Consider the following 17529-nt stretch of genomic DNA (forward strand, 5'->3'; position numbering starts at 1 on the left):
AACTGAATTGGGATTTTTAGACAAATTAGCAAACACGCGTGCTAGCATGTTACACAATTATGAACTCATTGAAATCTATTTTGGACATTTACATATGATAATAATTGCTATTTTACTGGCCCATTTGAATTGTGTGTTAACTTTAAGCTAGCAGAAGGCAATGTTAGCATTGAATACACAACGTGAAAGTCACTGCCGGTCACTTCAATGTGTGATCAAGACAACAAAATAATCAAAGTAACATTTTTGTTAACTTTATTGAAAGTAGAACACAAGCAGTTTCCTGCATTTTTACAATTCATTTTTATTGAGTAGCATTAGCCGGCTAGCTTGCGAATTTCCATCCCGACGCTCCATCGAGAGCCAGCTCGAGTCCATTTGTGTCTCTGCAGGCGGCGCGGCAATAAACGTATGCTACGTATTCAATACACGCAATAAACGTCTGTTTGTATCGGGTTGCGGCGAGCCACAGTTAAAAAGCCATGAAGCCGTGGAGAGCGGGGAAGGAATTGACAGCTAACTGATGCGGCTCCTTCTTTTCCCTCATCTTCGCAAAGCGCCAGCCTGAGTGCAGACAGCTTCAATAAATCAAGGCAAGCGCACGGCGGCATCTGCAAAACTTTACCGTAAATCCCCCTCGGGATCATAAATGTACACCTTCCCGGCGCATCCGTCGGCCCTGGCCGTCTTTGTTTGCCCAATGTAATTGTGTTATTCGGTTCTTTCTTTCTGTCTTTATTTATTTATTTTTAAACAGATCTGTGCACAATTCAAACACAATTGATCTCTGTGAGCGCTTGCAGAGCTTTAGGGTTGGTTTATGCATCATGTTTGTGTGTGTGTGTGTTATTTGAACAAAAATACCGGCACTAATTTGTATTGGGCGACTTAGTTCTTGATGAAAATGGAACTGTTCAGCATGAATCATTGAAATGTTTCCATCAAGAAAACATACTATCATGGAAAAGTGAAACACATAGAGTTGGATCGCAAATGAAAAATAAAAGAATCCCACCCACCTACCCACCTTTATTTTATTCAACCGAGACAGGTGGCCAACCACTAGCTTGGCACGTTTACACAAACACTCACACCAGAAGGCCGGACGGAGCGAGGATTCTAATCCCCCCCGACCTCCGAGCAGTGAGATGATTGCGCTAACTACTCACCAACCTTGCGGCCTGAACATTCAGAACAAAAAAAAAATGAGAATCATGCCTTTGAAGCTTCTTGTGTTCCACCAGCAGATGGAGGAATGCTCCTGGTCTGACATGGTCGCCCCGATGCCGCCCACCGACGAGCCCCCCCCCCTCGTCCCCGGACCCTCCTCCTGCATGGACCTTCACAGAGGGGGAACACATGTTGAGGTCGGAGCGAGCCGGCTGGGATGAGTTTGGCTGCGGGGCTGCTCTTTGTGTATTTTCATCCCTCCCATCAAAGTGGTGGAGTGTGAGCCATTTTTGAGTGTGTGAAGTGTAGATGTGGAAAGCCGGGCGATTGAAGCCGTCGTGTCGAAATGGATGCCCGTCTCGCCGTGTGGTTTCATCTCCTGGCCCTCCTCCAGCCTCCGGCCGGCGCTTCCATGGACTCCTGCTACGACGACGGGACGGACGCCCCCAGCCGCTGCTTGCCCAAGTTTGAGAACGTGGCCTTCAATCGCAGCGTGGTGGTGTCCAACCAGTGCGGAATCACGCCCGAGGACTACTGCATGCAGATGGGCTCGGCGGCACGCTCGTGCCACCGCTGCGACGCTTCGGTTCCGGATTCCAGCCACAGCGCCGCCCTGCTGACCGACTTCCACCGGAACGACGAACCCACGTGGTGGCAGAGTCAGTCCATGTACTATGGTGTCCAGCATCCAAATTCCGTCAACCTCACCCTCCATCTGGGTAAGGACTAAATGTTGTCAATTTGAACGTCATTGCTAACCAAAACAGCAGCCACGATGCGCGTTAAGGCTCTGTACGATGCTAACGTTTTATCAAGCATCGCCGCTTAATGTCGACAGTCTGGAATTGACGTTAAAATGCCTTCGCGCTCGTATTCTAAATATCGCGGCACTTTGACGTCAATTTCAGTCAACAGCAGGGGACGACTCTGGGTAAAATGTCAGCCCCCTGAAAAACTGGTGGATTAGTCTCCTTCATATCTTTAACTTCCCCTTTAAAAAGCGCATTTACCAAAATATGCTTTCAAGTGGTGAGCCGATTGGCATTCTCCGACGATGTTCTATTCCCACTTGACTATCCTTGACTTTGCACTGCTTCTACATGATGGTCCTTTTTTTGTTTTGATTTGACTTGGCAAAACTGACAAATGCATCAGAGTCTGCGACTGGGATGTGCACTTGAACTTTGACAAAGTTCTGTCGCTCAACTTTGACAATGTTCTCTTTTTGTCCGCTTGTTCAATTTAGCCGGCTTTTAAAAAAAAAAACGTCTTATGTTTCGCCATCTCCACAAATAGAACCAAAATGCTGGCGCTGGAAATGAAGATAATAATACTAACAACATAATTGAATGCAGATGGTTGCTAGTGGTTCTGGTGATGGGATTTCACGGGGAAAAGCGCGTTAGCTTTACCGCTTTAGCTTCGCTGACATTTTGGCTCGGGGACGCGTTTTTCCTCGTCTCGTCTGTCCACTGGCACGGACGGCCGTGCTTAATGTCGAACAGCGCAGGCCGCGGCTCAATCCCGTCCGCGTAAAAACACTTGGACACGGCTTCGAGTCGGAAATGGTGAGCATGAAGCGCCCGCCGACCCCCCGAGGGCTCATCTGAGACTTTTGTAGGGAGGATTTCAAGTCAATAAGGAGGACATGGAGTTTCTTTTGACGTAACGAAATGTTCTTTTTTTTTATGTCAGCTCGCATCCTGGGTGCGGAGAGACACCCCACAGACCTCCGCCAAGGCTGGAACATGGCTGGCTTGCAATATTAATGCATTTTGCGTCTGTGATCAAGGAACAAAGTGCACTAAGTTACAACTGTCAACCCGATGAGAGTTGACAGAAATCAAAGCGCGCCGACATGTAAAATAGGATTTGCCTTGATATCTTTTAAATTGCTGTCTAAACACGTGATCAAAGCGGAATGAAAAATGTCACCGACTTGTCGTATTGTGAGGGCAGGAAGTGGATCTTGGATGTTTACTGAGGATTTGTTTCGATCGTTTAAGAGCGCTGCCTGTACCGAAAAGTAGCGGGAAGTTGCCGAAGAATATCTTTGTGATGGATGCGCTGCCCCACAAACCCGTCTAGCCTCCAAGGCCGAGAGACACAACCAAGGTTGTGAGAAAAGAAAATGAATACTTGTGTAAAAAAAAAAAAAAGAGATGGGTCGCTCTAAGAACTGAACTGTGCTTGTTTCAAAGGTTTGAAAAGCATGTTACCCATCTGGATGTTGACGGGGCGGGATCTGGACACGTTTGTTGTCTTTTGCTTCTCCAGTCTAAACATGCTCAAGCGGAGGAGAGCTAGGATGACAAACATGGCAGTGGGAGTCTGGAGGCAAACAAAATACGACCAGGGAGGACAAAGCGGTGGGGGGTCTTAGAAAGAAAAAATGCTGCTTACGAATCAGGGTCATCTTTTTTTTTTTTTTTCCCCACTAAAAGAAACACTCGCATCCTTGAAGTCTGCAGCTGGTTCTCGTTGGGCGCAGTCAACCAACACCAACATCCTGACTCACATCTAAAAACAACAATGACATGTTTGAAAAGTCGTGCAAAAAGCACCATCGTAAACATTCTCATCCAGTTTAGTCTGGACCAGAATGTCCGCGAGGTCGAAATGTTCCCACACTGCCCTTTAATAGCTTCCAGATAGATCTACGTTAATAGATCGACTTTACAGGAGCCACTCCGGTGGATTTTCCGACAAGCCCGAAAAGGCCCATTCGATTATCTTTCTGGGATTATTTCTCGATGGGCCGGCGCAGACTTTAATTGAGATCAGACTCTGGATTTGCGAGGTCGCTTAGGTCATGTGTACGAAGCGACGCGGTCTTCGGATTAATTTAAAACCCTTAGCGGGGGTGTCCACGGATACGTCAAATGAAATAGAATGTCTTTTAAATTTGACGGATGAAAAATCTTTCCTACGTGTCAAAATCCAGATAGAAACGCAATATGACCTTTTTACGATTTCCGAACTTTCTTAGTTTTGATAGCCGTAAATGTAAAGTTGTAATCCTTTGACCGGTTTCAACTAGCCACCTGGGGGAAAAAAAACAATTAACGGCAAATTTTGAACAATTTAATGATCGAAATGCTTGCAGTAGCTCAGGTCAACGGTAATTTGTTTTCTACAGCTGTTGCAATCTTCCATCACGTCACTTCTTCATCGGTAACCATCCATCGTCTCGGCGTGTTCCCATATTAGCGACTGTAGCTACAGCAACACCGTATGAGCTGTAATGAAATGTCACCCCCCCGAACACCCAAATGTGCCCCCCCCCCTCACCGCTCATCAAAATCACGAATCATTAAACATGGAATGTGGGAAATTAGGCAAAATATCTGATGCAACTTGGCCTTTCCTCTGTGATGAGTTGTGTCTCGCTGCCGGCGGGGCTGCGGTCACCTCACGCAGAGACTAAATGAAAGTTTAACGATCTTTTGGCTCGGAGAGGAAAGAAACCATTACGGACGGCTGGGAAAACAAGAACGCTTGCGATACCTGGGAGGGGAGGCCCCCCCCCCCCTGCCCCCTACGTTCGCTGAGACCTTGTGTCTAATAATGTCGGACAAATTTCCCCGCAGATGCGAGTGCGAGGACAATCCGTACACAGCCGGCAGCTCAATTACAAGCGTCGTACGTCTTTCATTAGCGGCACCTTTGAATTGAAAGGACAAAAGAAACGTTCTCCGGCAGGAGTGAAGTGTTCTCCTTTGGTTTTGAGAGCCCACGAGTGGTTGGCGTCGTAAATCAACAGTCGGCGCTTTCACGCTGACTGTAAAAGTCGGCCTTTTTTTGTTCCCTTGTAAACAATACCGACATGAAATGGAATCTACCGGAGATCGTCCCGCCTTTACGAGTACAATGGACTTTTAGTATCTGTGATACAAGGAACGGAGTTACCGTATTTTCTATACCTTTCTGACATTTGCCAGAAATCTACGTGTGCGGTTGTTTCATTCCAGCTGATAAAAAAAAAAAAAAAAAGTGCGTTCCGTCCACAGGGAAGGCCTTCGAGATAAGCTACATCCGTCTGAAATTCTACACCAGCCGGCCGGAGAGCTTCGCCATCTACAAACGCACCGAGGCGGGCGGACCCTGGCTGCCCTATCAGTTCTACAGCGCCTCCTGCAGGGAGACCTACGGCAAAGCCGCCAACGGTTTCCTGCGGCTGGGCGACGACGAGGGGACGGCCATGTGCACGGACGAGTTCAGCGACATCGCCCCGCTCACCGGCGGGAACGTGGCCTTCTCCACCCTGGAGGGACGACCCGGCGCTTACAACTTTGACCAGAGTCTCGTATTGCAGGTCGGTTTCGTTATTTCTTGAACTTTCACCTAAAAGCTTTATTTCAATAACTTTCTCGTGAAGGATCTTAATTGTCAGCCCTCCAGTCACATGGAAACTATGTTGAATAATGTGAGATTATCACACCCATTGTTCAAAAAAGAAATTGACATCTTTTTTAACACTACATATGCCAAAGTCACACATTTGACTGTGCCCAGAAATTTGCAGGTGTGAAACTAAAAATGGCCATGTGAAGAAACTTGAAAATATTCCACTCACTTCCTTCAATTTTCAAAATAAACCACATTCAAGAGGAGTTTTACATATTGTACTTCTCAATCATGTTTTAGGAATACTTCGGGGTCGAGTAAGACGATTGGCACTTCGAAATTTTTCTCTTCCGCCGAGTGGCAGTTTGGAGAATCTTTAATGCCGTTAACCTCCTCACAAAAATAAGCTTTTGGACAGAGCGCAACACCACTACGCCCTTCTCCAGCATCCGCCCTCTAAATCACAACGCCGCGGCTTTTCGAGGCGGGCTCTCGGACCCCCGCGGAGCAAAAGAAGGCAGCCTTCCTCCCGCCTGATCCCCTTCTAAGCTGGGAAAAGATGGAGAGGCGGTCTCGGCCCCGTCATCTCCTCAGCCTTAAGCTGCGCCGAGCATAAAGAAGAAGAAATAGTTTTCTTTCATCGTGTAAGGTCCCCTGGGTGCCCTCTGTGAGGGGAAAAAATAGAGACGGAGTACACCATTGGATTATCCAGAGGCGACGACGTTTGGCGGCTGTCAAGTGCCAAGTGGCGTGGACGTGTCACATCTGTCCCGAGAAGTGGATTTGCAAGTCCATAGATCACATGCAAACTCCACGCCCGAAATTCAAACTGTCAGGCGAAACGTGGTATCCACTCGCTCACCTCGAGCTTTCGTACGGTGGGTCAACATCGACAGAGCCCCGGGGTCTCGCTCCGAGAGGTCTCGGGATGGTTTGTTTGTCTTGGGCTTTCAGGCTTGGTTGAACAGCTTTCACAACAACTCGCAATGATTAGCCGGCGCTTTTGATTGGGGTCTTTAGTCCTTGGGTCAACATCTCAGTGGTCGTCTTCAAGATGCAGCTGACTCGGTAATCAATGGAGAGACGGAGCAACTCTTGGGTCAATAAAGACCTAGTGCAGGCCTCCGTGGATAGTTCAGTCCAGGAAAATTAATTACCGTTCCATCCATTATCTAACGTACTTGGAGTCACCGATGAGGCGAAGCTGACATTGGGAGAGAGGCGGGGCCTATCATTGATGGGTCGCGAGCCAATCAAACAAATAGTCAACAGTAAGTTACAGCCGTGTCTTGAGAAACCAGTGGCCTGACTGAAGAGTTTTTCAAGACGAGGGTGACGTCGAGTCACTCGGAGGATCGTACATACTCCGAACACACAGCCTCGGTTGGCCCCTCGAGAAAATTGCACTTCTTGTCGCATACGGGGAAAGCTGTCACCGTCGCACGGCGTTAAGTGCTGAGAATACCGCAATCTCTAATTAACCCGCGAGCCTTTTAATGTTTTCATTTCCATTGTGAACACAGCGTAATTGACTGTGTCCCTTTGGGTGGGCAGGAGATCAGCGTCCAAGGTTTACTTACATTAAAACCGCTCCATTAATGGTGCGTCTGGCTATATTTGCATACGCAAGCATTGAACCGGAGATGATAAAGCGGCGCCAGATCAATAAGTGGTACCCGCACACAGATTGAGTGGCGAATCTCCCAGCGGTACGCTGCCTGGCTTTTACAGCAAGATAAGAAGACCCCGTCCTCGCCTCTGATCCCATCTCCTACTGGATTCGAATAATGACTCAGTTGCAGGGAGACATTAAAACCTTTTCATAATGTTTGTAAACAGTAGCGGCAGAGCACTGACAAAATCATGTTGGGCTTGAGGTTGAACCGTCAGATAAATTAATCATGTGGAACCTGATGGTGAGGAGGCTAAATTGAGTGGGAGTTGTAAAGAGCTCGACGGAGAAGATAGCAGCATAGAAGCCACTTTAGCATGAGAACAGAACCGCTAGCATGGGGATTGTAGAAATGTAGCCAAAACATAGCGGCTAGCTAACATCTCCTCCACATTAGCATGGGGAATAGGAAAGAATATTTTTCCACAGGTCAGAAAAATCTTGTGGAAATGTAGCCAAAACATGCTAGCTAACATCTCCTCCACAGCAGCACGTCTTTGCCATAAATTCCAGCAACACAAAAGTCATTTCATCAATCGGTCCCTCATGATCATAACCATTTCTGAGTATCCACCGTGTCTATTTTTCAATTAAATTACCTGTTGAAATGTAAATTACGGTGTCCCTCGGTGGCAGTTTTCCTACCGCACGTGGCGTCTTCTTTTCAAGCAAACTATTATAAAGTTCTAATTATCATTCAAGCCATGGGCCTTGTTTTCTCAGCGACTCGGCTTGGTCAATGAGACGGAAGGGTTTGTTTACCTTCGGTGACGCGGGAGCTATTGGCACCTCGACGTAGGTGTGAAAATGTCTCTTGTGATTTTGTTCTCCACATTTTAAAACAACTCCCTGAGATGTCTTTGAGGAGCGACATTTACTCACCAACATGTTCAACCAAAGCTTTTCGGCTCACAAAATGCCAGCTTCATGCTAACAGTACCAATTGCTAATATTACGAAACAGCAAAACAGAGACACTCCAGAGACCCTTTGTATACGAGCAATTAAAAAGTTTATTTTCCACACTAGGTCCCCATTAAATGGCCCCTGGAGTGTTTTTTTTTCCCTTTCCTTTGGACAGGTGTTGTCATGAGCAAAAGAGCGCATCCTCTATGCAAAACCGTAAACAATCTTTGGTACAAAGAGAATCGTCAAATTAAATGCGGAGTCGCATGTTCTTCTCCAGCGGTGACAGTAGTTGTTCCCTACCGAGGCGAGAAAATAAAGTGCTTATGAAAGCGGTTGGATTCACACAAGACCACAAATAGCGAGCTCAGAAACAAAACGAAAAAAAAAATGTACGGAATTTGATGAGAATATTGCCAGTGCTAAGCTATGTTTTCATTTTGAACAGCAAAGGTGGATTATGCATATGAGACAGAGGATTAGACTCAATGAGTACGATTTACTACCGACAATGGAACACAAGTTTCTTTCTCAGCTATACAATAAAATGTCCCTGCTGGACATCATCGAAAAGCAATTATAATAAAATCAGAGTTTATCGCAGGGGATAGCTTCCAAATCCACCTGTAACAGGTGGAAATGTGCGATATAGGAGCACCGTATAAAAATATTTCAGCCTTTACACAAGCACAAGAAAGTCCATTAGCAAAGAGAACATAAGCGGGCGGGGGTGCACTGTATTTGTATATAAGACATAAAAGGGTAAAATTTCCATAATATCAGCCATTTCAATTATTCATATGTGGCTTTCTGCAAAAGGAACAAACCGAGTTGGTGACTGCAGATGTTTCCTCTCCATAGTGCAAAGTCCAACGAGAAGCAAACATTTATCGGCTTTAAGCGAAAGCAAAACAAATGTCGCCCGTGGGAGGAGAGGTGGCCGTCGGTCATTTACGGCGACTCCGCTTGGCATTTAGCGTCAATGTCCCGCCGTTATGTTTTACGGGTCGTTAAATTAGAACAGCGCACGCCGGGATGACACCATTGGCGAAAGGCACTTTTCGGTTAATCACACTGAAGTGGCGCCGTTTGGAATTTGGCCCGAAACAACCTTTATTTTCCATCGTGAAAGTTCTTTCCACAAAGTCAAGCGGATCGCCGCTTGACCAGTCGACCGGAACGGACGACATCTCATGATGCTTTTATACAATGCATTTTCTTTATTTATTTAAATTCATCTCATTTTGATTTACTTATTTAATCTTTATTTTTATTTATTTCTCTATTCATTCGCTTTAGTATGGCACATCCGGCCACCGATACCTTTAAATCCTCCATCGTTGGGGAATGCGGACACTTCTTGGTGTGTATTTGCCTGGGAGCATTCCAAAGTATACCTCAAAGTCAACTCCCCGCTAGCATCATGACAACGGGCACTCCAGAAAAACAAATGGCTGGAATTGGAGGAGGCTGGACGACCTCTGACCTGGTAGCATGTTTCAAAGAGACTCGGGATTGAAACCACCTGGGAGCGCAACTCTGTGACACGCCATGATGAGGTCCCCGTAGGTCAAAGGTCCCGCTGGAGGGGCAACATCTGGTGTAAATGTGCCACTGTCTGCCCTGGGGGATGTTTGGACCCAGCAAACGAAGTGCTCTTCTCTGAAATGGCCTCTCACTCCATCCACCTTTGTATGTGGCCTCTTGATTTCTCCTGCCAAGCCTTATCGCCGCACTCCGAACCACTTGAACACCCGGGCGGCCTCTCTGAGATGGAACCCGAAGAATTGCTTTTCAGTCGGGTGGCTTTTTCTCTGTTTACACACATCAAGTTCCATTTGCTTCTTGTCGTGACAGTTACGAGAGAGCGAAAGAGAAACAGAGTGCCAGTCGAGTCTGAAATGTTCAACTTGTGGTCAAATCCAATAAAGAGGAAGTCTTTGGGAGACGCTAATTACTTGAGGGAGGTATTATCAGCCCTTTCACATGGCCTATTAAAGCCGTGAATTCTCGCTGTGTTTCCGAGGGTGCAAGTTGGTTTGTGAATTTGCTGGATTATGTATTCGAAGCGTAACGGAGCCAGAAGGGAATAACGGGAAGGCAGGACCGAGGAGGCTTTAACAGTCAGCGCTCCATTTTCCCTCTGTGCACACAAAAAAAAAAAAAAATGCTGAGTTGTTTTCTTAACCTACTCGCTGGCTAGAGCAGATTGGGTAACTTTACCTAGGATTGGGTTCATTGTTTTCACTCAGCAGATTGGGTTGAAGACGGGCTGTCCTTTTGGACGCACGTTTTTGTGTACTGAATAAATATCGGTGGCACCCGGATGGTTCCGTGGGGAACCCCGCTGAGTGGTAACACCCAGTCGGTCAGCACGGCAATCCCGATAAGCCGGTAACCCATTTCTTTGTAACTTTAATTCACCCGTATGGGTAGTTTTGATTTATTATTTATTCAAATTTAATGCAAGGCTTATTCCTGACCGCGAGCTAGCTTACTAATAACCACCACTAGCTCCATTTAAACGATTTCATTAATGTTGTTGACTGATCGAACGCGTCGTTATTGATATAAAATGGATCAGCCGTGCGAAAAAAAAAAAAAATCATAATAAACTAACAGGGCCATTCATCTGGTAGCCACTGAGCATGATGGCGGAGAAGCGTTATTAGTCAAGCTCGAGGGAACGGTGCTAATTGTGAAAAGAAAAGCCAGCAGACTGGCCTCTAAATAGCACTTGTTCCACAGAAAGGAGAGTTCCTTTAGGTTAATTAGCATTCCAGTCAGCACCATTACTTTTTATTTGTGCAAATCACAGCAAAAGCTTAATTAACTTTCACATTCCGCTCGGCCGTACAGTACGGGGGAGGCGCTGACGTCGGCTGAGGATTCAAAACAACAAAACATTCCTGATTCAATTAGCAGACGCAAAGATTCCGAGGCTATCGTACATGTCCTCTTGGCTGTTGTTTTAACCTCCTGGAACTGGTGTCATCTCGTCTCCCCCCCCCAACCCGGAGTAATGCCCTCCGTTCCCAAAGTTAATCACTTTTTAATTTAATTGCTTAACTTGCCCGCGCCCCCCAATACGGAACTCCCCTCCTTCGGTTCATTGTCATTCCGGCCCGCTTTACAGAGGGCGAGGACGGAAAGCAGGAAAGCGGACAAACAAATCCCAATATCGAATTTTTTGCTGGGGATAATATTGATCCATCGATCTGTTTCGAAAAAAAAATCTTGATGCCGCAGCCTATCAGTATGCAGCGTATGGCTACGAGTACCGAGAGCAAAATCGCTCAGTATGAGGCCAAACATTAAATGCGGCTTCATAGTGCTGCTTTTTTATCCTAAGTGCCATTTTGATGCAAAATTACTTTATGGTGCTGGCTTTAAAAATGCGTAAATATGATTTGTTACAAGGTCAGTCCATTGCGGCAACATCATCTAATAAATCCTAATACGATATACCGGATCCGTATGCAGATGCATATTCCCCGAGTGTATCTTTTTTGGATTGTAATTTGTTTTGACCTTTATGCAGCGCGTGCTCGGGGGTCCGTGCGCGTGTGTGTCTTTACAGCTGGCGAGTGAAGTGTGTGTGAAGTGTCTGCGTATGGGAAAGGAAAGTCTCTTCAGGCCCCGAGGCACAAGTGGCGGTGGCGCGGAGGGATTAAAATGCTAATAAAACAGGCAGGATGCATTTGCAGGTTTTTAAGCCTCATGAATTATGCATGAGTTCCCGTGAGGCCGACGCAGAGGACGCCGCCCGCCTAATGCCATTGACACCGTCACTGAGACTTTTTTTTATGATGTAGATAAATGTCATTTTAACCTCTGACATGATCTATCCATCTAACCGCCTAGCTAACATCCAAGCTAGCTAGCTATCTCCTGACCAACGTAGCCACGATTGACCTACAAACCTAGCGTCCTTTCCAGAGAGTTTTTTTTAATTTTATTTTACCAGTAAGCTTTTTAGAAGACACCTCAAACTCTCCGCTAACATCTACAAACGATCTGGGCTAACCTTAGCTCCTTCCCGCCATACGTAGAACGTAAACGAACGTTCACTGTCATGTTTAACTAACAGATGATGGCAGCCATTGTAGATATTTGTCAAAAACACACTTCAGTGGTTGTTTAGCGACAGGAGAACTTGTTTAAAGGTCACGTTTGGATACGAGGTGACAACTGGCTAATTAGCATAAGCTTTGACGCCAAAAGGTGCCTTTAGGCTAAATGCAGTAGGTGGCCATTGATTGTCTAAGCGCTCTTTAATTGGTTGAGTACAACAAAGACGCGACTGCTCCGCTCCCGGTGGCACTTTTCAAAGACTCCCAAAGTCACAAAGCAGCCAGAAATCCAACTTTCTCTCGGGCCATCCGCTTCAATTTACCCGTTTTCTTTGACTGTTCTCAGCCATTCCCGGCATCAAGCGCTCGCTCCCCTTTCTTTTACCTCGCCTCACTTCTGTCTTCTTCTTGTTTACGCTTCCCGTGTTTGTTATCCCGCCTGCGCTTTCTTCTGGCTCCATCCCGTCTTTACCTTTGCGGCGGACTCCAAAAACAGAGGAGCTACAAATCATATCAAAGAAGGGAGCACGAGCACTATCGCGTTCGTTTCCTTTCCTTGTAGACTTTGTGTCGTATTTACAAAAGTAGAAGAGTGGCGCCCAACTACCAGACACTAATCCCTGTTGTCTTTTTAAGATGATACCGAGTGTGATTTTTAATAGGGGTCACATGGCAGTTCTGTTTCAAAAAAACATGGCCGGAAACCCCCAACCTTGTTTTAGATCCGTTTTTGTTTGTTTTGCAGGAATGGGTGACAGCGACCGACTTGCTCATCTCACTGGACAGGCTCAACACCTTTGGCGACGAGGTCTTCAAGGACGCCAAAGTGTTGCGCTCGTACTTCTACGCCGTCTCGGATTTCTCCGTGGGCGGCAGGTAACGGACGCCTGAAAATGCGCAACTTTTTATCATAGTTAGCTAACTCAGGAAAGCCAAAACCGTTCCAATAGAAATATCCTGTTTTGTCTCCACATTCGACACCCCATTGATACGTTCGTGCCAGCCGCTGCTCTTTTGGCTGGACTTCTTCTGGGTTCAGCAAAGTTCAGTACGTAGCGGGACTCGCAGTTGTTTACCACTCTGGCTGAGGAAATAGCCGGCCCGGCGCAGGTAGAGCTGTTAAATATTTGCGACGAAGCCTTCAGCCGGAGTCTCAAATTGATCTGACACCTGTCACGGCTGCTCAGGCTCAGCGAAGCGACCGTGACAGATCGCCCGGCACCGTCTCGACACCTGAGGGAGGAGACCCGCATGACAACGTGTTAGTCAGGAGACGCATGCCGCTTTCACGACACCCTCAGAAACGCCGAGTGCCCGGGCCCGGCCGGCCGGCGCCGTGACATTTTAATCAAAGCACGCACGTTGCCAGGACATTACAGGAATTACAAGCAAAACGGCCTTTCTGTTGACATTTGATGCGTATTGCCGGCACTTTGAAATTTATTCCGCCACTGTAGTGTGATTGACAGCACCAATAAGTCAAGCCCGAGGCCAACGTCAGTATAGCGATATGACGCTCGGGCATCAGTCAATGACGAGACTGGTCGCAGTCGCTTGACAGAACCTGCTGACGCTGCCACAAAATGGTGGACGGCGCCGGGAGGACTCCGCTGACACCTCCTGACATGCAAAATGCTCAACGCAATCATAATTTGACACGTTGCTGGTGTTCTGGGGAGCTTTTATGGGTCAGGTTGCCGGTTGGCTAATTAGCTAGTATTTTGATAGCGCGCCTGATTTATTGACTAGGTTCGAGGCTACTCATTTAGTCAATTTGTATTTATCGATTGACATTGAAAGTCATTCACACGTGTCGTCCTCAGATGCAAGTGCAACGGGCACGCCAGCGAGTGCGTGTGGGCGGAAGCTACAAGCCATGACCGAGACGGACGTCTGGTCTGCGCCTGCCGGCATCACACAGCCGGAGACGACTGCCAGATATGTCAACCCTTCTACCGGGACAGGCCCTGGGCCAGGGCCACGGGGGACTCGGCCAATGAGTGCTTGCGTAAGTTACGTTGCCACCAAACGCCGTCACGTATTAAAGTTGAACTTTTGAGTCGTGATTTAAAAAAATAAAATAAATGTCGCTTCTAAAAGCGTGCGTGCGACCAGCTTACAGGATGACGTGAATTCCAAACAAACTAAATAAAGGCTGCTGTGGTACATTCTATAAATATGCGGAAATTCTGGAAGGCACTGTACCTTTGAAGCGGCATCTGTGGGTTTTTTTTGTGCGGACGCGTACATTTGATGTAGCTTTGCACATCTGTTTGCCAGAAGCGTCGTCAGTGTGTGAGAATGGGAATGTTTATCAGACTTGGCTCATCACGCTTTGACGGAGAGCTGTCAGGGAGGACTCGGAATTGGCTCGCTTTGGGGGGGGAAATAAAAACACAGAGCCTACATTGAAGTGGATTTTGCAGCCGGCTTGTTTTTAATTACTCCTGCTCTTAATTCCGAGCCGCAGACGCTTTCAATACTTAATCAGCGCTTGTCGACATCACAGGGAAGAAACACAATGTGAAGTCGGGCCGTTGTGTAAAAAATCGTGTCGCTTCAGTTTTTGGTCGCCAAGGCTTTGTAATGGCGTGTTAGCCACCATCACGGTTTGGCGCGACAGAGCACTTGCTTTAATTTCTGCTAATCACCAGTAGCATAAATAAGAACAAACTCGTGAGTCATATTTTTTTAATTACGCAACATTAAGTTGAGCTTGTTTCATACTATAAAAATGAAATGGTGGCCATTTGGTTAAAACGCAGTTAGCCAGTCAAGTAGCATGTTATCAATTTACAAACTCCCAGCTAATGAATAAGAATAAATAAATTAATAATAATAATATAGAATGAGAATAAATAAATAATAATAATATAGAAAAAAATATATAGATAATAAAATAAATAACATAATAATAATAATATAGGAAATGTTTTAATATAAATAATAAAATAAATAATAATAGATAGATAAACAAATAAAAACTTTGCAGTCATAGACGCTATTTCCCATCTGCAGCTGACAATGTAGTGTTTGCATACCTAATAATGGGCAGATTCCCTTTTTCGAGGGGCCGCAAAAAAATAAAAGTAAGCCCGGCTAATGCCCAGCAGACCGAGCCCAGAGGAGCCATACCGGGGCAACACCAACTTCCAGCGGGGTCACGTTATGCAAATTAAAGAGTGCTCAGAAGCGGCCAATGAGACTCAGATGTGCTGCGTAAAGAGCCTCCGAGGAGACGTTAGCGCGCGGCCGCTTAAAGGGCAATGACAACGCGGCCGCCCGCCGCTGGAAATATTATATTCCTCCCCACCTGCATGGATGCATGCATGCATCCCATTTGTGCTGCTTGCTGAGCTAGAAAAGCCTTAACTACTCCAAACGTTGCTCCTTGAAACAGCCCAAAAGCCATAACTTCAAAACCTCAACTTGAAAATGAAAAAAAACAAAACATTTGAAAATGACTCCATGGAAACAATTCAATTAATTGCAGCCCACAAATCAACTTTGGCAAAACAATTTCCATTTTCTTTCCAAGCCGCTTTGGAGCTGTCTTATCAGCATTGAGCTTCGACATCTGGCTAATAGTAGCGCACCAGAACGAGGCGTATTCATAATAAAACGGGCAATTTCACCTAAATCCTCCCTCAGGGTGGCCGGGCAAAAACCGGAGAGGGATTTGCAGCTCGGCGCTACGATGCCGCCTTATCAGATGACTAATTTGCTCTTGTATCAACACAAATTACAAATTACGCTATCTCAACTTCCCCCCCGACGGCCGAGCGGCTCCTCATTAGGCCCGTGTGAAATGAGATTAGCAGCCGGCTTGGAAAACGATCATCCGATCCCACGACGACCCTGTATCGGCGCACGTCTCCCCTCATTTGGGATTTTCGTTTCTTTGACCTTCAGGGTGCAACTGCAGCGGGCGAACAGAGCGCTGCGTCTTTGACGCGGAGCAGTACCGCAGCACGGGCAGCGGGGGGCGCTGTTTGGAGTGCCAGGACAACACGGACGGCGCTCATTGCGAGCGCTGCCGGGAGAACCACTACCGGGCCTCACCCGACCAACCTTGCCTGCCCTGCGACTGCAACGCCAACGGTGAATCCACACATGCAAAAACAAAACTGAGAAGGAACTTTTTTTTTTTCCGCTAACTGTCTGGAAGGCTAACTGTGACATGAAAAGTTCAATCCCCAAAACTAATTTGAAACGGTAACTCTTGCTTTATTGAATCGATTTTTTTTTTTTTTCACCAGCAGAAGGTCCGCTACTGGCGGAGGATGGCGATTTTTGCGATGTAATTCCTCACCGGTGCGAGACGATTGTCCCGCCTATCGATCACGGGCGATAACAGACTCCATCCGCCGCCGGCCGCAATGCCCCAGCCGCTCTTTTCTCTCCATTAAGCCGAGCGGGTGGCGCGTCCACATAATTTCCCGCTCGCCCGGACGCCGCTTTCCCTAACGCAAATCCGATAGCAGGTGTTCTTCTATTCCCGGAATTGATTAAGCACGTATCGACCGCCCGTGGCCGTAATCCTCACAGCACGGCCATTTTGTCCTTTTTATGTCTTCCCGCCATAACCGCCGCCTTTGGCCCGACAGGTTCGGCGAGTCTGCAGTGTGACGGGGAGGGACGATGCGCGTGCGGCGGCCGAGGCGTGACGGGCGACAAGTGCGACAAGTGCCGCCCGGGATTCCACTCGCACGGCCCCGGTGGCTGCAGGTGAGGAAGGCCCGCAGACCGAGCATAAAGCAAAGCTACATTTTCACCAAAGTCTCCTCCAGAAATAGCGTCAGGATTACAATTTTTGTTTGTTGGTGACTTCCCGCCAAGTGACATGTTTACGTATTTGACATGAGCGGCACACACAACAGCATTATCACCTGCAGCACGTTTGCATAAGAGCATTAGTTAGCGGATGACATTAGCATATTTTTAGCAGCAAATCCCAACGCTGCGGCGGACTGTGTAGAGCTCACACACACACACACAAAAGAAAATATTTGAAAACAGCCTCTCGTCATTTTTTTCCGCCTCCCCAGCTCCCCAAGCCAGCCACCCACCGCGCCGCGCTTGCTAGCACGTCGTCGCGCGTGTAGATGACCTCCGACCAAACCTGCTTGTTGCCATGGTGACCACATCCATCAGCTAAACTTCACGGGAGAGATGGAGAGGCAGGAGAAAAATATGATCCTCCTCCTTCGACTGCCATGCCCCAAAAACAAACAAAAACATTTCTAGTCAAATATGACAAATTGATCATTTTTGTTGACAGTGAACAGGTCAAGCCAAAAACCGAAATGTCATTTGTCCTAAAACCAGCTTAAAATGTTCGCTTCAAACCTAAATGGCTGAC

The 17529-nt window shown here is 46.9% G+C and overlaps 1 protein-coding gene across 1 annotated transcript in view; it reads left to right on the forward strand.

Moving 5' to 3' along the window:
• lamc3 (laminin, gamma 3) overlaps window positions 1-17529 on the forward strand; it is a 38764-nt gene that overhangs the window by 2472 nt on the left and 18763 nt on the right. Inside the window, exons 2-8 of the mRNA XM_085926904.1 lie at window positions 1245-1367; window positions 1565-1889; window positions 5181-5485; window positions 12913-13043; window positions 13991-14175; window positions 16080-16268; window positions 16775-16895. Coding sequence (XP_085783030.1) covers window positions 1248-1367; window positions 1565-1889; window positions 5181-5485; window positions 12913-13043; window positions 13991-14175; window positions 16080-16268; window positions 16775-16895 — 1376 coding nt within the window. The 5' untranslated portion in view covers window positions 1245-1247. The remainder of the gene's footprint in view (window positions 1-1244; window positions 1368-1564; window positions 1890-5180; window positions 5486-12912; window positions 13044-13990; window positions 14176-16079; window positions 16269-16774; window positions 16896-17529) is intronic.

Source organism: Syngnathus leptorhynchus, chromosome 12 (genome assembly GCF_054491065.1).
Source record: "Syngnathus leptorhynchus isolate UIUO chromosome 12, UIUO_Slep, whole genome shotgun sequence".
Taxonomy (NCBI): Eukaryota; Metazoa; Chordata; class Actinopteri; order Syngnathiformes; family Syngnathidae; genus Syngnathus; species Syngnathus leptorhynchus.